Here is a 22,400-nt window from a genome sequence, read left to right on the forward strand (position 1 = left end):
TCCTTTCCTTTCCCTACTCTTTTTTTGGGGGGGCTAAGCCATCATCGCGGTCCGTGCCTTTTCTCTTGAGACCTGGCACAAAAAAAAAGAAAAAGAAAAGCTGTTCCTCTTAGTCGTCATGAGCCTGACTCCCACTCAGTCCATATTGGTCGTTGTGTCATCTGACAATGGAAAACAATATACCACCGTATTACCACAGCATTTCGGATCCTGATTCATCCGTGCCTCCATCATCTGACTGGTTCTGGGGTACGGTGCCTGTTAGTCCTGGTAGCTTCCCACCGACGAGCTTTAATCCATACGCCATACCGCCATACCCAGACAGAAATGGATTCCCCACTCAGCAGTCGTCTAGATCGTCCTCATCGCGAGACATTCCTAAGGTGGCCATCCCTCGGACTACGATTGTCAATAGTCACTCCCAGCGTCGCCGATCCGCACGTGCTTGCGAGCCTTGCCGACAGCGGAAGATTAAGTGTGATGGGAACAAGCCGGCGTGTAGGCAATGTGTGGAGCACAATGTGAGCTGTTCTTATCTGGATGTGAAACGAGTTCGAGACCAGAAACAGCTAGGGGTGTTAGCGAGGAAGGTGCAGCGGTATGAGAAGCTATTGGAAGACATTGAGTCGGAACTTGACGGCGTCCTCGCAAGGCGGATCAGGAGGAGTCTACAGGTACGTACGCCCTCATCATCGCGTGAGCCTCGTGTAGGAAATAAGACGAAAAGCTTACAAGCGTAGGGGTCAGAATCTTCTGCAGATGATGACTCCGATTCCGGCGACGAGACGTCATCGATTGGATCTCTGGACGAGATTGACCTGATCGATGAGGATCTGAACCGGAACGAGAAGTCGATAGCCACAGGATTCTTTGGCAAAAATTCCGAAATCTTCTGGATGCAGAGGCTAGAGGATGAAGCTGAAGGTCGTAGCCGATGTCTCGATGACTCAGGTATGGCGTTGCACCAAGCTACTTCTATACAGGAGCCGAAGCATGACGGCCCCTCTATAACAGTGAGTTATCATCTTGATGACCTCCATCTACCATTGCTGGACTCCGTGGATGCGTATGCGCTGCCGTCCAAGGAGCTAGCAGACCAGTTCTTCAATGCGTTTATGGAATCCGTGCATCCGGCGTTTATGGTCATCCGAAGGAGCATCTTCACTGCACAGTATCGCCAATTCTTTAGCCAGCCGTCAAACCCACCACGGCGATGGCTGGCTATATTGAATATGATCTTCGCTATCGGTTGTCGATATTGCCAACTCGTAGATCATGCAGGGGCTGGGGACTTAGACGATCTGCTATACCTGAATCGAGCTAGGAAATTGGCTTTGAGCGGAAACGTGCTCTTTGAACATGCAGATTTACAGCAAATCCAGGTGGAGTTCCTGGTAGCTTTGTACCTGCTGTCAATGGGCCAAGTCAATAGGTGAGTCGGAAGTTAACCTGCGAGCAAATGTGGCTTTGGAAGGCAATGTTAATACTTCCAGATCCTTCAAATTCTCGAGCACGGCACTTCGGTCAGCTTTATCACTTGGGATCAACCTTCGCTTAGTGGATGATCGGACACACTTTACGTCAAAAGAGGCACGAAGCCGCCTGTGGTGGTCTATATTTCTTCTCGAGCATCAACTTACCTCCGTTACGGGGCGAGTCTCCTGCGTTGGTGAGAGCCTGAGCTCCGCACCACTGCCAGTACCATTTGAAGAGGATGCTTTCAGTAGACCTGCAGTCCTTCGTCTCTTCCAGGATCCATCCATGCGTGAAAGCCATCTAAAGCTGACACTACTCCAAACGGAGGAGGAGGCTCGATCTAGCGCTCAATGGCTGGTGACGTGCGAGCCCACCCCATCTCTGTTCTTCCACTGCCTAGTGGACCTCACGAATATCACTCAGTCCGTGATGAACAAAGTATACAGCATTCAAGCTTTACGTGAGCCTAGCGGCAAGATTCACCACCGCATACGAAAATATGACAAGGCCCTGGAGACCTGGTTATATAAACTTCCAAAGGCGTTTCGATTTACGGAGCCACATGGGGAACAATTCCGCGTCCCAGAAGCCGATGGCCCTTTCATGCGAGAACGAACATGTCTTGCCTTCAACTTCTACAGCGCTAGGATTACCCTCTGTCGGCCCTGTGTCTCTCATGCCAACCTAAAAGTAGGCTCACCTACCCAGCCGGCAAAACCCACGCATTCTTCTAGCCTTCGCGATGAAATGGCCCTTAGCTGTCTGCGCTCTGCCTGCTCCTTGACCTCTATCCTCCCCGAGGAACCGGACATCCACTGGGTGGCGCGCGTGACTCCATGGTGGATCATCCTTCACTACCTTATGCAAGCCAACACCGCTTTACTCCTCGGGCTCTCCTGCTGGACTATTCCCGAGACCGCCAAGGACACCCTAGCCATTAACACTCATACCATGCTTGAAGCTTGTAAAAAGGTCATTCGCTGGCTCTACGCTATGAGCCACACTAATACTGCTTCGCGACGCGCTTTTGTCTTTTGCGACAGCTTTATCCGTCGCATCGCGCCGAGTCTAGGCCTCGATCTAACCGGCCTCCCGGATGGAGCATCTTTGCCTCCAACTGACGATTCTGTTTGGATGATGGAGAACGGGCCGGAAGAAGTTATTAAATCTTAACGAGTCAATCCCCTTTGGATGTTGAAAAACGGGGTCCGTCTTATGTATTATTATGTATTTTTCATGACTTTGTGATTCATGTTCACTAAATTGTAGACGTGGAACTAATATCAATGTTATAAGGCTAGTTTAACTGCTAGATTTAGTGAGTAGAAATGAAAAGCAAAATGATACCAGGCAATATAATTCCCTATCCATAACATAGATACACAAAAAATTCAAACCCTCCCCTCCGCTCCCAAATCAGAACCTACAACGTAGAAACACATTGAAGATCAAGAAAAAAGAGTTCGACTCGAATAAATTCAGCTAACAATAAACGCAGATAAAACTAGCCAGTAAATCAATAGTCAACCAGGGCAAACAAATTTAAGACGTATGGGGTGGTTCGGGGGAGGATGTAAAAAAGTTATAGATACCTAACGCTGAATAAGAACCAGGCAAAACCTAGGGACATGAACACAGAATTCAACAACGAAAAGACAGAGATGAAAACTACTTCATAGTGGGGAGGAAATTAACTCGTTAACATTGATTGATGTGTGAGAACATTGGCTTATGGTTAACAGGAATCAGAAATGAAGCATAACAAGACTATGAATAAAATAAGAAACCATGGTCGTAGGTATGCTGGAAGAATAGAATAGGAACAGAAACTAATAACAGGGGGAAACATATGTGTTGCTCTGAGAACTTTCAAACAAAGAAAACCCGATTAAGAGATGCGTCTGGGTGTAGTGATTATTTCCACGAGTTAAGGGAAGAAGCGATTTACATCTGGGGCATAAGGTAGGCTCGTTTACGCGGGTCATCATCCAAGGATGGAGGGCCGCGCTTTTGAGCTGGGTTTAGGACCATTGAATCCGCTTGGGCGTGCGGATGCTGGTGTCCGTGTTGAGCCTGTGCATGTTGAGCCTGTGCGTGTTGGGCTTGTGTGTGTTGGTGTTGATGCACATGGGGGTGGGGATGATGCTGGTGCTGGTGCTGGTGCGCATGTGGATGGTGCTGAGGGTGGTGCTGGTGCACCTGGAGTTGGGGGTGGTGGGCCTGCAGTTGAGGCTGGACTTGCATTGTTGGCTGAGCTTGCATCTGGGGTTGAGTTTGCATCTGATTTTGAGTTGGTATCTGCGGTTGAGCCTGCATTGTTGGTTGAGCCTGTGGTTGTGGCTGCTGCGGTTGTGGCTGGTGTGGATGCTGGTGTGGATGCTGAACGTGGCCCTGGGTCTGTTGGGGTTGTGCTTGAGGTTGGGCTTGGCCCTGACCCAGAGTTTGACTTGGCTGGCCTTGTGCTTTGGCTTGCGCTTCGGCTTCGGCTGCCGCCTGTCGAGCAGCGACATCAGCCTTACGAGGACGGCCGCGAGGACGTCCTGTACCGGATGGCTTTGATGAGGCTGGTTTGCGAGGAGCCTTGGGTTTGGGCGGAGCGTTCGGGTCCATTTCTGACTTGCGTGGACGGCCGCGGCGTCTCTTTTGCGGTACCACGGTGCCATCTGGATTAGTTATAGTGCCGGGGACGCCGGGGACGCCAGGCGCGGGAGCCGGTCCTTGTACCCCTGGGGGTAGGCCCGATGCTGTAGCCGGAGCTGTAGCAGCCGGAGCTGGGGCCACATTGCCGCCTTGTGCGGCTGCAGCTGCGGCTGCAGCGGCTGCTTTAGACGGTTTCTTGGGCTTTGGGGTTTTGCCTTCTTCGCCTGGCACTAAGGACTTCCGGGGGCGACCTCGACGTTTGCCAGGAGTAGCGGTGTTACCTGTCGAGGCGGATTTGTCCTGTGTCGGGGCTTGGGGTTGGCCCTGAGTTTGCTGGGCTTGTTGAACTTGAGCTTGAGCTTGGGCCTGTGCCTGGGCCTGTGCTTGGGCCTGGGCCTGGGCCTGGGCATGAGCCTGAGTTTGAGCATCTGTGGCGTATACGGCTGGTGGCTGACCATTTACTTGCTTCGTAGATATCGCTGGAGATACAGTCGCTTTAGTTTGCTTGGGACGTCGCTTGGTTTTAGCCTCTTCCGTTTCCGGTTCTTGTACTGGGAGCTCTGCACTTCCTCCCATCGTTGACGGTGTCGACTGCGCTGACCGCTGCTGATGTTGCTGCGCTTGCTGAGTATACTGTGCTTGTTGCTGCGGCTGATATTGACGCTGCTGATAAGCTTGGTGGAACGTGTGTTGCCCAGCCTGCGACTGATACGGCGAGCGCTGAGCTTGCTGCGATTGGTAGCGCGCATGCTGTTGATAGGACTGCTGGGCTTGTTGTTGCGCCTGTTGCTGCACCTGTGCTTGTTGAGCCTGCTGCTGCTGGAAGGTTTGCTGCACCTGCTGCTGATACGGTGACTGCGCTTGCGCCTGATACTGAGGCTGCTGGGTTTGAGCCTGTTGGTACGGAGACTGTTGAGCCTGTTGGTACTGAGCCTGTTGTGTCGCTTGATATTGAGCCTGCTGCTGTGCGGATTGGTACTGCGGCTGTTGCTGCTGGTACTGATGCTGGGGCTGGGGCTGAGCCGCGGCTAACATCGGCGACGCCGTGGTGGATGTTTGCGCCGGATGGGTATGCGTCGTCTGCCGCTGTTGATACTGCGCGTGCTGCATACGGTCCATCGACTGCTGTGGGGAAGACAGCCCCATGGCATGGGCGTGCGGCGACATAGCCGCCTGAGCGTTCATGGCCGCAGCCGGGTGGGCGCGAAAACTGGCCATGGGATTCATATTCCTCTGCAAGCTCTGCAGGGACAAATAAGGGTCCTTCAGCTGACCCACCGAGTCGGCTCCTCTCGACAGTAGCTCGGATGAGCCCTGCGGCGGGAAATGGCCTGAAAACGAAGCGAAAGTGCCCCCCCCGGCAGGCATTCCCACTAGTGGTGCCGACGACGACGGAGTCATCTTGCGAAGATCCGGAGACTGGGCTGTGAGATCAGTCTGCTGTTGACCGCGAAGGAGGGAATTATTCCCGGCGACGGCAGTGTTATGATGTTGCTGCGTGGCAGCCGCAGCCGCCGCAGCCGCACCCATGGACGGAGACTGGAGTTGTTGCTGATGTTGGGGATGAGCATTCTGCTGAGTTTGCCGTTGCTGGTGAAATGAATGACCCCCAAATCCCATCATCTTGACGGTCGTATCACCCGAAATTCAAATTGAATATTTCCACACTATCTATCTTTTTTCTTGTTTTTCTTTGGGGTTTAGTTGAGAAGCGATACAAAACATGTGACCACCGCGTCCCGACGCGGTATGCACGGAGCGAATGGACCTAATCGATGACGGCTAGGCAATTAAATTCAGATCCGGCAATCGCAGAGGGTGATCAGGTCACAGCAATTGACCGGCCTTCCAGGGAGAAAAACACGCGCAGGGCGCGTCACAGATGGAGGGAGATTTGCCGTGGAAGGTCGGCAATTTGCGCGAAAACGATATGGTGATTGATTGGTGGCCTGAGGCTGTGATTCTACGGTAAGGCGGTTGGCTTTGTGGCGCAAATCGTTGGGGGAAAAATTAAATAAAATAAAAATAAAAAAAAATAAAAAAAAAAAGAGGGAAAAAATCACCCAACCCCCCAAAATAATAGTAGGGGGGAAAAACCCACTGCGCCCGAACCAGCTGCGAAGGAGAGGACAACGAGTACCCTGACTTCCCCTTGGGTCCTTGGGATTCTACCCTCGTTCAAAGTGAAGATGATGATTCTGGTATTCTAGAATCTGGGGAAGAGCCAAGCGGATGATTTGTTTGGAATCGCAAGATCACCGGCGTGGTTCGTTTTTCGCCCTTTTTTCGATTTTTTTGGATTTTTGAATTTTGAATTTCCATTTTTTAATTTTTAATTTCTTAGCGTCCCCTAGTATCACGTGATGACTGGCCAGCTTGGCCACTCGTCGCTCCGCCACGCAGACAAAAATACGAAGCAGCGTGAATGAGGGCGAGAGCTGAGAGAGGCGACAGGTAGAGTCCAAGGTGAATGATGTTTAAACAAAAGGAACCCCCTCAGTCGCGAAATGGGCGCGTGTGGTCTGCACTAAAGAAATAAGGTCCTATGAGTATAGACTAAAAGTAGAAAATAAATAATATTAAATGAATTTTTTTTCCCTCCCTTTAATTGTTATTATTATTTTATTTTATTATTTTATTACATTAATTATTTAATCTTTTAAATAATAAAATAGAATCAACAAAAAAAGTCCGAAATAAATCCACATAATATATCACTGGCAAAGCCAATCCACCTTAAGATCTGAATCTCTCTTTTTAAGCTTATATGGACAAATTGGTCCATTTCTTTTTTCGACATTTTTGAAGGCATCATCCACGATCCTCGAACCGTCACCACCACAACAACGAAAAAAATAAAAATAAAAAAATAATAATAATAAATCATCAACCACAATTAAAAACTTAGACCCAGAATGTAACAATAATGAACCCAATCTTATCTTCTCCAGTAGTTTAATTTAATTTTCGATTTTCTGGCATTGTGTATCTGAAGAATAATTATGTATTTCGTCCACCACATGAAGTGTACACTGCACAACATATATACCCCACCGATTGGGGTGACATTGGAAAAAAAAATAATTTAGAAAAAGCGCAAAAAATTTATTTTCTTAAATTTAAAAAAATAAAAAAGCAAAAACCATCTTTAACTGGCCCACGGTAATATGTTCTACACTACTACTCTTACATTTTATGCAGCCTTATTCGCGTCTTTATCCTCCTCTTTAGTCTTCAGATTTCCTAAACAAGGCGCGACAAACAACTGCCCAGAGACCACCCCCTTGAGCGTCCCAACACTCACAACAATCCACAACACAACCACACAAAGCGATACGATCTATAAAACATTAATACCGAATGTACAGAGTCTACGCGAGAAGGAGAGAACGTACCGTCCCTAGTACCCGAAAGAACTCTGACGGCAACTCCGTGCCCATTTCACAGGTGCAGGTGGCGAAGACACCGAGGGGAAAGGTGAAACCCCACCATCCGATGTTGAATGGAAAGCTCTTGCATCGGGCAATAGATGCTAGTGCAAAGAAGAGCCAGACGAGTGCAAATGACCACAGAATCAAGGCGACCAGGAAGCCCAGGGTGTAGAAGATTTCGCCGGATGACGCCTGTAACGTGTGCGTCTGGGGGAAGATCGTTTGTGCCGCTTTACCCAGCTTCAGGATCCTATTATTGTTAAATCTGCGTTCACTCGGCTGGGAAGGAATATGCATACCCAAAGCCGCCTTGGCTCAACGGGCCCAGAGGCAAGAACACGCTGACTATCACTGCCTTGGGTGGGATCTTGTGTAATGTCAGGCGCTGTAGGTAGATCACCATAACCATCATCGCCAGGGGAAGTCCGATACCCCACAGGACGTACGAAACGATCACAGTCCAGAGCGCATGCTGGGGATTGGATAGAACACCCGCCACGATGCCGCCAGAAGATCCGGCAACGATGCAGCTGACGATGGGGAGAAGCCACACCGCGGTCATGGAGGAAAGTTGTGTTTCGCCTCCATGAGCCATTCTGATAATGGATTTAGTGGAATTCAACTCGCTTTGTAGGGAGGGACATATGGCGTACAATAAAAATGGCAGCGACAGAGCTGTGATGACAGAAAGGATGGCATCCAATATCCACATCCCCCAGGCAAAATTCTTAGCCCATTCACCCCAAGCTGGGACGCAGACGAAACAAAACATATTCACGATAGTTGCAAACCCCATTGGAAATGTCCCAAGGAACATCGACTGGACCGGATGGGTAATCATCACGGTAAAAATCTCCGGGTACAGCGTATACCGGACAATGGTGATGACGCATCCTATCCCGAAGAGAAGAACATTGAAAGCGAAAATGACAACAGAAATCCAATAGAGCCATTCGCCATTATAGGGCAGCGTATTGAGGAGGACTGACACAATCCCCGTGCCCATCGTGACGGAGAACCATCTGCATCAGAGGGTTAATTGGAATGTTCCTTCCAGCGTGGAGAATTTGAGGCTTACGAAGGGGTGAAATTGCGGACAACTCTCCTCCAGCCCACATCATGTTTGGTGAGCTGGGGCTCCGAGATTCCGCATGGACTAGCCATAATTCGATTTGATTCTTGTAGTGAGCTGTATGATGTCTAATTGAGAGTTGTTCGACGGGTTTATTGATTCGGAGAGCTCCGTTGCCACCCGTTCCACAGTTTGAGATCCTGCAAAAATCACAGTTGAACCCTCGATGTTTGACACTCCTCTTAATTGGTATAAGAGCTCTCTACAAACATGTTATATTATCTGGTTTTATATCTACAAATTGTTCTGTGAGTCATTGCTATTTTCATTGGGTTTCTATATGATAATTTGATTTGAGACATACCAACTCGGCCGAGAGAGGATGCCCGAGACTCAATGAATAGAAAAAGTACTCAGAAGGGCCCTAAATCCAGGACACTGTGTTTTAATGACCGATTGCTCCCATGCAATGAGGATAAACCCGTTATCTTATCTCTACGAGGCATAGAGTATTTATACGTTTGGGTTGTCGAGCTTTCCATGCTGTTAGTTAGAAACTAATATATAGACAGACCTATCTCCGACCAAACCGTCCATGCATATAAAACTGAAGAATGCAGACACCCTATGAGAATGAATCTTGCTCAAATGTGTCGGTATTTCAGCTCACTCTTGAGCTTACTGTCTTAGCGATCGGCGCTTATCGCAGGGCTTTGGAATATATTAGACTTGATTTATAGTCTCGTGCTGCGTACTCAGATCTAACACAGCTGAGATATGTTTAGTGTCTGTTATTCTTAGCATGAAGCCCGAAGAAGCCGCTCAGACTCTCCTCAATTCTTTGTCGCTTAATCTCACGGTCAATTGGCATCCTAGGTTATTCCTGAATTATTTTGAACTGATTATCCTTTTTTCAATGCGTGATTCGAATGAATTCGGCCTTAGTGTCTCTCGCGAAAAGGGCCGTCAACTCCTACCGGTAAATTCACATTGAGTTGGCGGTGCATGGAAATGGAACGCGCTTGTAGGTGTAAATGAAAGAACTCAATAATGGTTGATAATATTGTCGCAAGTAGAGGTCCAACCTGCCTGCTTGGTATGAAGCTACTTGCATTACTATGAGTTTGAGACAATCATGAGTCTACCGTGGTAGAATGGCCGTAGAAACCTAAATCACCTCACTAGAAAATATAGAAATAGCTTTATCTCCGAAACCCAGAGGTCTAACTGAAGAAATCACGGATACATACTGGAAAACCTCCTTTTATTCCATACTGACCCTGGCCGATACGGCATCAAATCCCGCTGATCGGCTCATCTGACACGGCGAACCTCCCCGTGCACGTCAGCTCCGACATGATCATCGTCTCCGATGCCCGAAGAAAAGCATTGGAGGATCCACCCCCTTTATCCACCGACGGCATCGACGTCGGGAGTGCGGCTTATACTTTCCTTGCGTTTGTTCTTCGTGCCATGAAGCACGTCTCAAACACCAAGCATTTTGGCGCGCAGACTATTGTTTCATTCAGACGAGTGTCCGCGTTACGAGACGATGGACTGGGGGGAGGAGATGGATGGTCTGTCATAATACGGACAATAACTCAAGCACTTGGTATCTAGCATTGATCCTTTTGTTACAGTGATGTATGGGGTTAATGATTGATATATCACGTATTGTTATGTACTCCACATATAGGATGGAAGTTGGTATTTAAAGTCGACAGCATCCGGATTTGCAGCGACTAAGCTTTTTCTCTCTCATTGGAACATTAACCCCAACCGAAATTACAAAAGGAGCACAAGAGAGACTAAGCATATTACAATGCGCTCTCTATCATTCCTCTCCATCGCCCTCCTCTCTCCGTTGCTGGCCAACGCCCAACTCTCTGGCCACGTAGGCCCCTTAAGCTCTTCCAGCTCCAAGGCGAGCATCAAGACCTGCAATGTCCAAGAGTATGGTGCGGTAGCCGACAAGGAAACCGATATTGGCCCTGCCATCGAAAAAGCATGGGACGACTGCGTCGCTGGCGGTGTAGTCTACATCCCATCAGGCGAGTACGCGATGTCGACCTGGCTGAAACTGTCTGGCGGTAAAGCCAACGCGATCCAGCTAGACGGCATCATCTATCGTACTGGAATGGACGGGGGCAACATGTTCATGATCGAGCATACGTCGGACTTTGAATTCTTCAGCAGCACGTCCAAGGGAGCGATCCAGGGACTGGGGTATGAGTTCCATAAAGAAGGGAATTTGAAAGGGCCTCGCTTGTTGCGGTTCTACGATGTCACGGATTTCTCGGTGCATGATATTGCGCTGGTTGATGCGCCGGCTTTTCATCTTTCCTTGGATACATGTACGAATGCAGAGGTTTATAACATGGCCGTTCGGGGCGGAGATTCTGGGGGATTGGATGGCATTGATGTTTGGAGTAACAATGCCTGGGTCCATGATGTGAGTTCATTTTCTTCGCTTCCTTTTTCCCTTTATCAAAGCACGGTTTGGTTGGGTTGGGGTTGTGGTTAACGGTATCTATCTGTATAGGTTGAAGTGACGAACAAAGATGAATGTATCACGGTTAAGGTTGGTTCCCCCTTAGCAGTGTTGCAAGGTTATATACGCCTCTGATTGGATTGTAGAGCCCTGCAAAGAACATCCTAGTCGAGAATATCTATTGTAACTGGAGTGGAGGTTGTGCGATGGGATCGCTGGGAGCCGACACAAATATCAGCGACGTGGTCTATCGCAACGTCTACACCTGGAACTCCAACCAAATGTACATGATAAAGAGCAACGGTGGCAGTGGAACGGTGTCGAACATGGTGTTGGAAAATTTTATTGGTAGGTTATGTTTCTCGTTCTTGGAATGGCAGGGACCAAGACTGATCACTAGAGTTTATGCACTAGGTCACGGCAACGCCTACTCCCTGGACATTGACGGTCAATGGAGCAGTATGAAGACGGTCAGTGGAGACGGTGTGCGGCTGAATAACATCACCGTGCGTAACTGGAAAGGCACCGAGGAAAATGGTGCACAAAGAGGGCCGATCAAGGTTGTGTGCGCTGCTAAGGCCCCTTGTACTGATATTACCATCGATGATTTTGCGATGTGGACGGAATCGGGCAAGTCGCAGAGCTACACCTGCGAGAATGGGTTTGGAACGGGATTCTGTCTGCAGGAAGGGGATGGAACGTCTACATATAGCACTGCTATCACAGAGACCGCTGCTCCGACAGGGTATGATGTGAGTAGCATGCCGAATAATTTGAAAACCGCATTCGGAACGGCCGCGTCTATCCCGATCCCGACTATTCCCACATCGTTCTTCCCTGGAGCCACGCCCTACAGCGCCTTGGCGGGGGCAGCCTCAGGCAGTGCCACCCCCGCAGCAGCCTGACGTTTCCGGCAACGTCGAACTTCCCCCCCCGTTAAAATTAACATTTTTTACCGTTTTAATCCCTCCCCTCACTCTTCGGTGGATACAATACAATTACTAGTACTAGTAGTATATCTACTGAATTACGATCTATTAATTTCCCCAATTTATTGTGGAGTCAACCTTTTTCTTTCACATTTATTCCTCTTTGAATTCATTACTGTACAACGTCCCCGATCAAATTCTTTGGTTCGATGCAACTCTAGGAATTAGAAGAAGTAACATAAAAACTTTTGGATGATACCATCGATGCGGCTGATTCCGTCATTCAATGCACCAACGAGAGATGCATGTTCAAGAAAGTAACGTGAGTCCTGCATTTACCTGTAGCGACTTCTTTTCCCTTCCTTCAACCTTTTGTACTCCCGCCCCCACTCTCCTCTCTTCTGATGTGCTGGTGAGATTGACTAGAGGGCGAACCATAGGCCCCAGTGAAAATCTCATTCGACATCTCTAGACATCAATGATAGAATATAGACCCCTCTCCACCATGGACGCAGCGCCCAAAATCGATGAGCCTGATCCTCTATCGCCGTTGCGGCCACCATCGCACAATGGCGCTGCGCCCTCCACCTATCGAACCAACGCCGACGTGCTGAACCGCGCCATCCAGGATATTGGGATGGGCCGATACCAGTGGCAGCTGTTCGCCGTCATCGGGTTCGGTTGGGCTAGCGATAACCTGTGGCCGATCGTTACCTCACTCATCCTCGTCCCCGTGTCCTATGAATTTAATGTCGCCCAACCACCACTGTTGACTCTCGCTCAGAACATCGGACTGCTGGTGGGTGCACTATTCTGGGGCTTCAGTTGCGATTTATTCGGGCGCCGATGGGCCTTCAATCTCACAATTGGCATCACTGCCGTGTTCGGTCTGGCGGCTGCTGGATCACCTACCTTCGCTGCGGTCGGGGTTTTTGCAGCCTTATGGTCGGTCGGGGTAGGAGGAAATCTACCGGTGGATTCTGCCATCTTTCTCGAGTTCCTACCGGGATCGCATCAGTACCTTTTGACTGTCTTGTCCGTTAACTGGGCCCTGGCACAGCTGTTGGCGAATCTCGTCGCATGGCCGCTGTTGGGCAACTTGACCTGCTCGTCGGTAAAAACCTGTACCAAGGATAACAACATGGGCTGGCGGTATTTCCTGATCGCCATGGGCGGGATGGCTCTGCTCATGTGCATCATCCGCTGGCTATTCTTCACCCTTTATGAGTCTCCCAAGTATCTCATGGGTAGAGGCCGTAATGAAGACGCTGTGACGGTTGTTCACGAAGTCGCACGCCGCAATGGAAAGATGTCCGACTTGTCATTGGACCATCTGGACGAGCTCATGAGCGTCGATGACGAAGAGCAAGCCCCTCGCCAGGGTCTGAGCACATCCGATCAAATGCGCATGTTGATGGAGCCTCTCAGTCTTTCACACGTTAAAGCACTCTTCAGAACCCCGCGGCGTGCCTGGTCTACCGGCCTGATGATCTGTATTTGGACTCTGATCGGGCTTGGTTTCCCCCTCTACAACGCCTTCTTGCCTTTTCTCCAACAAACCCGTGGCGTTCAATTTGGTGACGGCTCTACATACATCACCTACCGCAACTCGCTCATCATTGCGGCTGTCGGCTTGCCGGGCAGTCTTGTTGGCGGCGCTATGGTCGAACTCCCTCGCCTCGGTCGGAAGGGCACCCTCTCCTTCGCCGCCGTCGCAACGGGAACGTTCCTCCTCGCGTCGACGACGGCCTCAACCTCTGAGGCCCTCCTCAGCTGGAACTGCGCCTACAGCTTCACGAGCAGTCTGCTTTACGCTGTGCTGTATTCATATACGCCGGAGATGTTCGAAACCAAAGACCGCGGAACTGGAAATGCATTGGTCAGCGCCGCTAATCGCGTGGGAGGTATCCTGGCTCCCATCATTGCCATCTTTGCCAGCGTACAGACGACTAGTCCAGTGTACGTAAGTGGGGTATTATTCCTGGTGGCCGGGCTCTTGGTTTTGCTTATTCCGTATGAAACGAGGGGGAAGACAAGTTTGTAGATCTCCACTGTATATTTACTTGTTGTAAATGCTCATTGTGCATAATCAGGACGATTGGTCATAGAGGCTGATCGCCGCATATAACCTGTATCTTCGGTAGGGTGGATGCGGTACCATGATGCATAATGTGGATGTTCCGTGATATATCTTGAGCACATATATCTACTGTATATCTCAAGGCGGACTAGAACTCATATCATTACAGCGGTAATAGCTAGTGATGCTCAGACGGCGCTTGTGTCTTCCCTAACAAGAATAACGAACGGATTACAGGGTGGGAGTGCCTGTTCAACAAGTTTCCAACGTAGTTATGGGCGTACAGTGGTTTTATCCGCAAGTAGTTGATTATGATAGCCTACAAAGAAAACCTAAACCTAGTAATTCGAGTCTGTATTACGAAGGAAGTCAATGGGGAGTTTCCACAGAAACTGAGTTCGGTATAGAAAGCGATATCGCTTTGTTGCTAGAGCTATACATAAATAGCAGGTGTTGCCGACTGATAGCAATGGTATTTCATTCCTCTTTACAATGTCTGGATCCATCTCACAGATAATGATTGATTACCTTAATGACTTCGTCTCCTCTTCTATTCAATTCATTGTCCTGACTTCTTTTACCTTACTCTTTATTCGCATTCTGCACCGGACAGTCTTCTATCCTGCATACTTGACACCCTTATGGGCGCTCCCTACCCCACCAAATCGTTCTTGGACCAGGGGAAGCTATACCCTGGCTCCTGTGTCATCGCATATTGCACATCTAAGACATTGGAGCGCAACGGTGCTGAACAGTGGTCTCATTCGATATTACCTGCCCGGAAATGAGGAGAGAGTATTGGTGACCAGTGTGGAAGCCCTCAATGATATCCTTGTTTTGAAAGCTACCCACTTTGTGAAACCAGACGTTGTCAGGCAACGTCTGTCTTACATCGCTGGCAATGGGCTGTTGCTAGCTGAAGGAGAGACTCATAAAGTGCGTGATCCCATTCAAATGAATTTTGTGTATTTATGTTTGAATCAATCCCTGAGACCCAAGAGCATAGATACAACGGAAAAGCCTGATGCCTGCCTTTTCTTTTCGTCATATCAAAAATCTATACCCCATTTTCTGGGCCAAAGCAGTCGATTTGGCAGACTGTCTTGAGAAGGAGTTGAATGACGTGAGCATCAGCGAATCTAGCAAATCGGACGTGATCGAAGTCAAGAAGTGGGCTACTCGCGCGACACTAGATATCATCGGCCTTGCCGGGCTGGGCCATGATTTTGACTCGCTGCGAAGCCCCAACAATGCCCTTAGTCGGCAGTATCAACAGATGCGGCAAGACCCATCTCGGTTAGAGTCATCACTTGAAGGTGTCCTGTCTTTGTTTTCAACGCAAGCTGCTATGCTTATGCTTCAGATTCCCACCCGACGAACGAGGCGGGTCAAGATGCGTCTAGTCACATCCACCGTATGTGCAGCGACATACTCAAAGATATGAGAAACAAGAATGACCTCGATACGGTAAAACAAGGTAATGGGAACATAGCCGCTGTGACTTTGAGAAGCGGTGTGCTCACAGACGGTGAACTGGTCGATCAAATGATGACACTCCTAGCCGCTGGGCATGGTACAACTTCGCATGCTCTCCAATGGGCAGTGTATGCACTATGCAAGCAGCCGGAGATCCAGGCGCGCCTCCGAAAGGAGGTTCGCAGCCACCTGGGAGCCATCACAGATCGCCAGTCTGCAGTGTCGGCAGCTGACATTGATGGTCTCCCTTATCTGCATGCCGTGTGCAGTGAAACCCTTCGGTTCTACCCCTCAGTTCCCTCCACGATCCGCGAGGCATTGCATGATACTACTGTGGCAGGCCACCGGATTCCCAAAGGCACCCATTTCACCATCTCACCGGCGGTGATTAATGTCGACCCGGACCTCTGGGGGCCTGATGCAGATACCTTTGATCCCGGACGCTGGGTGCGTGAGGGACATACAAATTCCGGGGGAGTGCGGAGTCATCAAGGGTTTCTAACATTTCTCCAGGGCCCTCGAAGCTGCCTGGGTTCTGCTTTTGCGAGGGCTGAATTGGCCTGTTTGGTGGCGGTACTGGTGGGCAGATTCCACATGGAACTAGAGGATCCAGACCGCGAAGAAGTATTGACCAAGCGAGGAGTTGGCGCAGCGCCTGCAGACGGGGTTCGTGTTAGAATGAAAGTTGTAGAAGGATGGTAGTCTTTTCTAGCTAATCTGGCGAATAGGAGGTACCTTGTAACGTTAGCTTTAAAAAAAAGAAAAGTGCCAGGTACCTTGGCATTTCAACATATCAAAGGAAGTATGTAATATCAGTGTAGCATATTGTTTGAACGAAAGTCCAAGAGGACCTGCCACTGTCACCTGCCACTGTGGTTCGGCGCCACACCCTAGAAATGGTTAGACTGGAACGACTTATCTACATTCTTGGAAGGATCCACCGTTCATTCTATAACAATCGTTCAAAACCTGATGCACAATGAGGGGCCGAAAATCAAATCATGTCGCACGCGTGCATTGCCGCCAAATGAAGGTCAGTCCGTAGCGGAACCGTGAATGAAAGCTCTAACTCATCTCTTGAACAGCTGGCCTGGGATCGGAGAAAGGAACCACCTGAATCATGCTCAAGATGCCTCAAGACGGGCAAGATCTGCTCTGTTGACCCGTCCTTCAAGCGGGAAAAGAAGCGAGAGTGTGTTGATGAGTTGCGAACCCACTTACACCCTGACAAATAATCTAACTGATCCAAAAAGACAGCTCGAGGCAGTCAGAAAGGAGTTGCAACAGGCGAAGAAACGCCTAAGAGCAGAGAGTCAACAGGATCAACTTAGCGATGACATTGTCGCTGAAACGGCCCTAGTATTGCGGTCGGGCCGGAATGGCCGTATTCGATCCTCCGTCCACTCACCTTCGATGAGGGACTCTCAAAGGGTCGAGGTCTTACTGAACGACAAGACAATTGGGGGTGTCCATTTGCCAGCCAGTGCCATTCAGGACCTATTGAACGAGTAAGCCTTTGATATAAGTATTGGTATATACTAGGATTACCTGATTGATTGGTGCAGGTATTACGCAAGATATCATGCTTTCTGTCCAATACTCCCTCGGCAATCGATATTTCTTACATACTCTGACTCGTCTGTTCTTCTTTTGTCCACGGTGCTAGTTATCGCATCGAGAAGGAAGCTAGAGTATCGTGGGATTTTCATTCCCTATGTGACGTGGTGAGGGATCTCGTTGCAGATTCCATCTGGCCAGCAAACGGTTCCATTTTATCCCTGCAAGCTATCCTGCTCCTTTGCTGCTGGCCCCTCCCATTCCAGAGAAACGAAGACCCGTCTCACGCCTTTGTCGCGCAGGCAACACACCTCGGCTTGCGACTGGGACTACACCGACCTGGACACGAGACAGAATTCGACAATCCATCGCCCGATGGGGAAAGGGAAATGATCCAGCGGATGGCATGGGTAACCTGTTTCATTACAAACGTGAGGTTAGTGAGCGGTGCACTACTGATATAAAGACAAGTAATTCTCACCGTTGATCAGCACCAGTGCCCAACTTGGGCTCCCAGCCACGATCCGGTTGGACTGCGGTCTTCTGGGAATTCTAACCTCAAAGCCCTCATGGCTTCCTGACACCCTATTTTCCCAACTACATATTGCACGTCAAGCGTTAAACATCGGCTCAACTCTTGGAGATTGTATATCATCCAATACAGGCTTATTGGATGAGACCGCGCCATTCGTTCGCAACTTCGAAACCGAGCTGCGTGCCTTGGAGTTCCAGTCACATCACTCCTGGTCCCCAGCAGATCGTATTATATACTGTGGAACGCAAATCATGTTATACACCCTTGCACTTACCATTGATAGTTCAAAGTCAAAAATTACTGTCCACATGGACTCTCACTCTCACTGGTTGGTATGTGCCTCTGTTGCAGCGACGACTACTATTCAGACAGCTCTGTCTATTGTAGATCAGCTACTATACGCTCCATCTCGGCCACAAAAAATCGTCTTAAACGCCATATGCTTGCTCCTTCTAATGAAGGGCTCTCGCTACTCAGAGCTGGTTGAAAAGCATACGCTCGACAGTGCAATCAATCAAGGAGGAGAGTTACTACGGGACCTTTCAACAACCACCGGGGACTTCATGTCCCGTGCATGTTCGCTTCTAGATCAACTGGGTAGATACACCGAGAGGTTGAAACCGGAAGATAAAACCGAACAATTTTTACTCGTTAGGCTACGAATGGGTGCGAATGTTCCATTCACTACAGCGATTCGTGCAAGGGAGGCCCTGAGAAAAAGTCGCGCAAATACCCCACATGATATTAATTGGCAGGAACCTGAGATGTCAGATCTTGAACTTCAGGATATCGATCTACCACTGGGCTTTGATTGGAATGAGCTCTTTGGAATGGGACTGGATTTCTGATGGGACTCAATCTACAACATTGAAAAACACGTGAATTGGTATAGTACATTCTGGATGTGGGTTAGTGGTATTGATATATATACTTTTGAGAGTAATGTATATATCTTTGGGGAGAAAATAGACACTCTGTTTCTATTCAAGAAAGAAGGACATAGCGAGATGAATTCCACACATACCTTATAAAACCCCTTCTGGTTCCAGATGGAGATGAACTTCAACATCGCAGCATCCAGTGGTTGGTACTGTATATCAAGTCAATCCTTAACGCCTCGACCGTATTAGCGGTTAGATAATACTGAGGTTACTGACTAACCTCCCAACGGGCTAGGCGTCCTAGCACACGCTCCCGAAACATCGGAAGCAGCGACGCCAACAGTCCATCCGGCCGTTGCTTCTCGAAGACCTGTTCAACCCAGTCGTTGTACTCGATCACCTCTACCGGATGCCCGGCTTCGTTGGTCACGCCGCAGGTGTCTATCACCGTCACTGATTTGGACTGGTCAGGGGACAAGATGCTGTACGATCAGCCTAGCTTTTCATCCGACGAGGCGATGTGCATCACAGCTGATTTCACATAGTCGACTGCCACATATTCGAGTCTTGATCGAGCTTGGGAACGTGCCGAGCTGGATGCATCCGACGAACAATCTGGACATGAAGTCGTCTGGATTGTTTCATCCGGTCCTGCTGTCTCCGATGATGAAGCCTGGACGGTAGATGACGGTGGGTAAGGCTCGGCCGTGCATGCGGCGTACCATTGATTCTGCCGTCTACTGGATACCGGAATATCCTAGGTCGTACCGCACTGCCTGACTATGTGGCATTAGGGGTTCATACTCGTAGAGTTCCTTGGTTCCCAGGGTGAAACCGGTTAGCCCCCGGGTGTCGATGCTGGAAAAGTAATGGAAGACTTTGTCTGCGGCAGCTAGGCGGAGGGCATTGCAGGCGCCAAGCACGTTGGATGTTCGGTGCTCGCGGTAGGATTCGCAGAAATTTACCTTTGCTCCAGCGTGGAAAATCATCGATATCCAGTGGGCTAGCCAGTTGAGACATTCTGTTCCCAGGCCTAGTGTATTATCTGATAGCTCGCCGTTGAGGACTACAAGCTTTTGCTTGTGTTTTATGCAAATCGGCCCACAGGTCATAGCATTCTAGAGCGCGTTGGATCCGGGTGGCGGCACCCAGGTCCGCTTTAGAGCGGGCAAGACAAGCGACTTGCTTGACAGAGGGTCTGAGTAGTAGGTGGTGGAGAAGGTGGGCCCCGACCAAGCCGGCCACCCCTGTGATGAACACCTTTCCTTCATCTGTGACTCCCAATGAGGGACAAGTTCAACATCATCGACTTGATCCATGTCTTCCATCCACAGTCACGTGTTACCAGGGTCGTTGCATGGTGGCACGGATTCTTTGGGATCGATGAGCTATGATAGGCTTGGTACTGTGGAATAGCGGTACAGGTCTTCCATCGAAACCAAACACCCCAGGTGATCTTGGATCAGTGCAAGGAGAGTCGCAGCTTAGGTTGATGTAGCTCCTAAAGCAAACAAATCATCATCTTCTTGGAGTTGCAGTATATCCAAAATCTCCTTGCATAAGTCATAAAGAATTGACTTTTTGTCCTGCTTCTTTCAGTGTCGATTAGCTGGGATTTCTGTTCCTCGAGCATGCTGAATCTGCTATCTATCAGCGCCTTGCGGTCGACTTTACCGTTAGCCGTCAAAGGAAGCTTGCCAACAGATTCCACACGGCACTCAGTAGCATGTATTGCGGAAGCTTTTCACGAGAAAAGTCCATCAGAGCCTCTCTATCTAGCATTTCTGTGCCCTTTCTGACAATGAAGGCCACTAATGCTTCCATTCCGCGAGCTGAAGGTGGGGGTTGTCGAATAACCACCACCGCCTGGGCTTCATTATACAACCTAGGACACATTCTATCTCGCCTAGTTCCACTCGGAAACCACGGTATTTGATTTGTGTATCTGATCTACCCAGAGAGTCGACACAGCCTGAGTCAGATCGCCATGCACCTAGGTCACCTGTCCGTTAGAGGCGTATGAGGCTATCCTCATTTCCTGGTGTCCTAAGCCCCTTGTTACCTAGGTGAATAAAGGATTTTGCATCCTGCGACGGCCGATCTAAATATCTAGGGGATTGCTGAGGACCTCCGATGCGTATCTCCCCGCATTTCCCATAGTCAACAATTGGCTCCCGATTTTTGTCTAGTAGGAATATCTTCATATCTCCCACGGACATTCCAATGCTAATACGCTCACAGTGAGTTTCTTCAAGTGTTACCTCGAACGTAGTTGCCAGGGTAGTACACTCAGCAGGCCCATATGCGTTCCACAAATGCTGTGGGCCGATTTCTAAGACAGTCTTCGTCGCGCGCGGCATTCGCCACGTCGCCTGTAATTAAGACATGACGTAGCGAGTGAAATGCTGTAGGCAAAGCAAAAACAATAGCCCCAAATAGCGCTGCAGTCATGATGATCGTTGCCACATTGTGCTCCTTCAGGAATGAAGAGAGAGAATTAGGATCTGTGGCAACATGACGGGGGGTAACCACGACCGTAGCACCGGCAGTGAGAGTGACCCATATCTCGAACAGGCTGATATCAAACCCGGGATTATTGAATTCTGCCACTCAATCGCTTAGGGACAGTAGTGTCGCCGGGGTCTTTGTGGCAAGATGAAGGATGCTACTTGCATGGACCGAAACCGGCTTCAGTTTTCCGGTCGACCCAGAAGTAAAGAGTTTGTGGCTTCGGTTCGGCAAACGGACAAACTCTACATTGGAAATGATTAAAGTCGAATGTTTTCCAAGGTTGCGGAGGTAGATGTGATTGAACCCACAAAGCTTTAGGGCTCCACGTGTATCCATGATGACGTGCTTATCTTGGATGTCTTGTAGCATCGGCTTGATGCGGCGTTTGGGAAAACAGGGCTCGATGGGTGCGCACGTGCCACCAGTCAGAAGGACAACAAGCTGAGCAACAACTTGTAGTATTCCTGGATTGAGCATGATTCCGATTGGTTCTCCCACAGGTGTATTTGCCCCATCTAGCATCTGAGCTACCTTGAATGACTCAACAACCAACTCACCGTATGTGATGATGACGGTCCATCAATAACAGCGATTGCCCCGGAGGTCTGTAGGGCAAGAGAATAAACAATCCATTTCATGATAAATCATGAGACCTAAGTCCAAGGAAGCCAAATATTTTGCTGAACGCCGCTAATTATAAAAGTTGATAATGCAAGGTGCTTGAATAGGTCGTATATAGCGCGAAGGAGGCCAGCCACCTGATCTTTTTATGCTCTGGCCTCGCCGAGAGATCGCTGGTGGCTATACTTCACAATGCCAAAGCTGTCAGACTATCCTTGGGGACCTCTTGCTACATGGTCTCCATAACTTGATTCGAACGCTGATGTCGTCATTAAGTCTTCCAAGTACAGTAGCCAGATGGATTTGAGTTATTCACTGGTATCATGTCCAAATCTGTAGCACAGGGATCCAGTCTTTCGAAGCCTCACCATAACCACAGGACCGCGTCTAGTATGACACTGCAGATAGTCTTAGATTTTATCAGCATCACACGCAATCAAGGTTTGCAGCATTGGTAGTCAAACCTTCAAAGTAAGGAGAAATCATCATTTCTAGTTTGTAAGTTTTGCCTCCACAAACGTCAACATACGGCGGTTGGAAGCTGATCATACACTTTGGCCGCCAATGTCTCTCAGTGTGATCAGTCAAACCGGTTCTTGAAGGTCTAGAACCCACATCCATCCTGCTAACTAAAATCCTTTTCTTCTAGGCCTATTCATGACACTTTAAGTATCCCGAGGCAGCAGAAGTAGACTCCGAG

The 22,400-nt window shown here is 49.1% G+C and overlaps 11 protein-coding genes across 11 annotated transcripts; 7 read left to right on the plus strand and 4 right to left on the minus strand.

The window, feature by feature from the left end:
- Window positions 1-46: 46 nt before the first annotated feature.
- BDW43DRAFT_245953 (transcription factor domain-containing protein) lies at window positions 47-3,035 on the plus strand. Its single transcript, XM_032039737.1, has 3 exons — window positions 47-674; window positions 741-1,432; window positions 1,494-3,035. Exons 1-3 carry the CDS (start codon window positions 168-170, stop codon window positions 2,647-2,649), a joined length of 2,355 nt encoding a protein of 784 aa, XP_031894291.1. The 5' UTR covers window positions 47-167; the 3' UTR covers window positions 2,650-3,035.
- A 462-nt stretch (window positions 3,036-3,497) lies between these two features.
- BDW43DRAFT_304615 (uncharacterized protein) lies at window positions 3,498-5,739 on the minus strand (the record flags this gene model as incomplete). Its single annotated transcript, XM_032045633.1, has 2 exons — window positions 3,498-3,922; window positions 3,996-5,739. The coding sequence occupies 2 exons, from the start codon at window positions 5,737-5,739 to the stop codon at window positions 3,498-3,500; spliced, it is 2,169 nt and encodes a 722-aa protein (XP_031894292.1).
- A 1,469-nt stretch (window positions 5,740-7,208) lies between these two features.
- On the minus strand, window positions 7,209-9,048 carry BDW43DRAFT_294116 (TDT family transporter). The gene is made up of 5 exons (XM_032043905.1): window positions 8,626-9,048; window positions 8,201-8,569; window positions 7,847-8,143; window positions 7,512-7,797; window positions 7,209-7,456 (listed from the first exon to the last, which is right to left on the minus strand). Exons 1-5 carry the CDS (start codon window positions 8,709-8,711, stop codon window positions 7,310-7,312), a joined length of 1,185 nt encoding a protein of 394 aa, XP_031894293.1. The 5' UTR covers window positions 8,712-9,048; the 3' UTR covers window positions 7,209-7,309.
- Window positions 9,049-10,441: 1,393 nt separating this feature from the next.
- Window positions 10,442-12,015, plus strand: BDW43DRAFT_316822 (RGase A; the record flags this gene model as incomplete). The annotated part of the gene is made up of 4 exons (XM_032048397.1): window positions 10,442-11,071; window positions 11,162-11,200; window positions 11,257-11,458; window positions 11,525-12,015. 4 exons carry the CDS (start codon window positions 10,442-10,444, stop codon window positions 12,013-12,015), a joined length of 1,362 nt encoding a protein of 453 aa, XP_031894294.1.
- A 377-nt stretch (window positions 12,016-12,392) lies between these two features.
- On the plus strand, window positions 12,393-14,347 carry BDW43DRAFT_246007 (putative sugar transporter). Its single transcript, XM_032039739.1, has one exon. It carries the CDS (start codon window positions 12,518-12,520, stop codon window positions 14,081-14,083), a length of 1,566 nt encoding a protein of 521 aa, XP_031894295.1. The 5' UTR covers window positions 12,393-12,517; the 3' UTR covers window positions 14,084-14,347.
- Window positions 14,348-15,381, plus strand: BDW43DRAFT_246003 (uncharacterized protein). Its single transcript, XM_032039738.1, has one exon. The coding sequence runs from the start codon at window positions 14,612-14,614 to the stop codon at window positions 15,224-15,226; it is 615 nt and encodes a 204-aa protein (XP_031894296.1). The 5' UTR covers window positions 14,348-14,611; the 3' UTR covers window positions 15,227-15,381.
- A 217-nt stretch (window positions 15,382-15,598) lies between these two features.
- On the plus strand, window positions 15,599-16,371 carry BDW43DRAFT_294124 (cytochrome P450). The gene has a single exon (XM_032043906.1). It carries the CDS (start codon window positions 15,665-15,667, stop codon window positions 16,295-16,297), a length of 633 nt encoding a protein of 210 aa, XP_031894297.1. The 5' UTR covers window positions 15,599-15,664; the 3' UTR covers window positions 16,298-16,371.
- A 198-nt stretch (window positions 16,372-16,569) lies between these two features.
- BDW43DRAFT_294125 (uncharacterized protein) lies at window positions 16,570-17,106 on the plus strand. The gene is made up of 2 exons (XM_032043907.1): window positions 16,570-16,628; window positions 16,681-17,106. Exons 1-2 carry the CDS (start codon window positions 16,575-16,577, stop codon window positions 16,828-16,830), a joined length of 204 nt encoding a protein of 67 aa, XP_031894298.1. The 5' UTR covers window positions 16,570-16,574; the 3' UTR covers window positions 16,831-17,106.
- BDW43DRAFT_323884 (fungal specific transcription factor domain-containing protein) lies at window positions 17,009-18,585 on the plus strand (the record flags this gene model as incomplete). The annotated part of the gene is made up of 4 exons (XM_032049834.1): window positions 17,009-17,103; window positions 17,161-17,247; window positions 17,286-17,588; window positions 17,644-18,585. 4 exons carry the CDS (start codon window positions 17,009-17,011, stop codon window positions 18,533-18,535), a joined length of 1,377 nt encoding a protein of 458 aa, XP_031894299.1. The 3' UTR covers window positions 18,536-18,585.
- Window positions 18,586-19,305: 720 nt separating this feature from the next.
- BDW43DRAFT_316826 (male sterility protein-domain-containing protein) lies at window positions 19,306-19,680 on the minus strand (the record flags this gene model as incomplete). The annotated part of the gene is made up of 1 exon (XM_032048398.1): window positions 19,306-19,680. The coding sequence occupies one exon, from the start codon at window positions 19,678-19,680 to the stop codon at window positions 19,306-19,308; it is 375 nt and encodes a 124-aa protein (XP_031894300.1).
- A 372-nt stretch (window positions 19,681-20,052) lies between these two features.
- BDW43DRAFT_304622 (uncharacterized protein) lies at window positions 20,053-21,717 on the minus strand (the record flags this gene model as incomplete). The annotated part of the gene is made up of 8 exons (XM_032045634.1): window positions 20,053-20,160; window positions 20,369-20,434; window positions 20,485-20,570; window positions 20,631-20,900; window positions 20,959-21,043; window positions 21,098-21,143; window positions 21,195-21,631; window positions 21,667-21,717. 8 exons carry the CDS (start codon window positions 21,715-21,717, stop codon window positions 20,053-20,055), a joined length of 1,149 nt encoding a protein of 382 aa, XP_031894301.1.
- Window positions 21,718-22,400: the final 683 nt, after the last annotated feature.

Source organism: Aspergillus alliaceus, assembly GCF_009176365.1.
Source record: "Aspergillus alliaceus strain CBS 536.65 unplaced genomic scaffold BDW43scaffold_85, whole genome shotgun sequence".
NCBI lineage: Eukaryota > Fungi > Ascomycota > Eurotiomycetes > Eurotiales > Aspergillaceae > Aspergillus > Aspergillus alliaceus.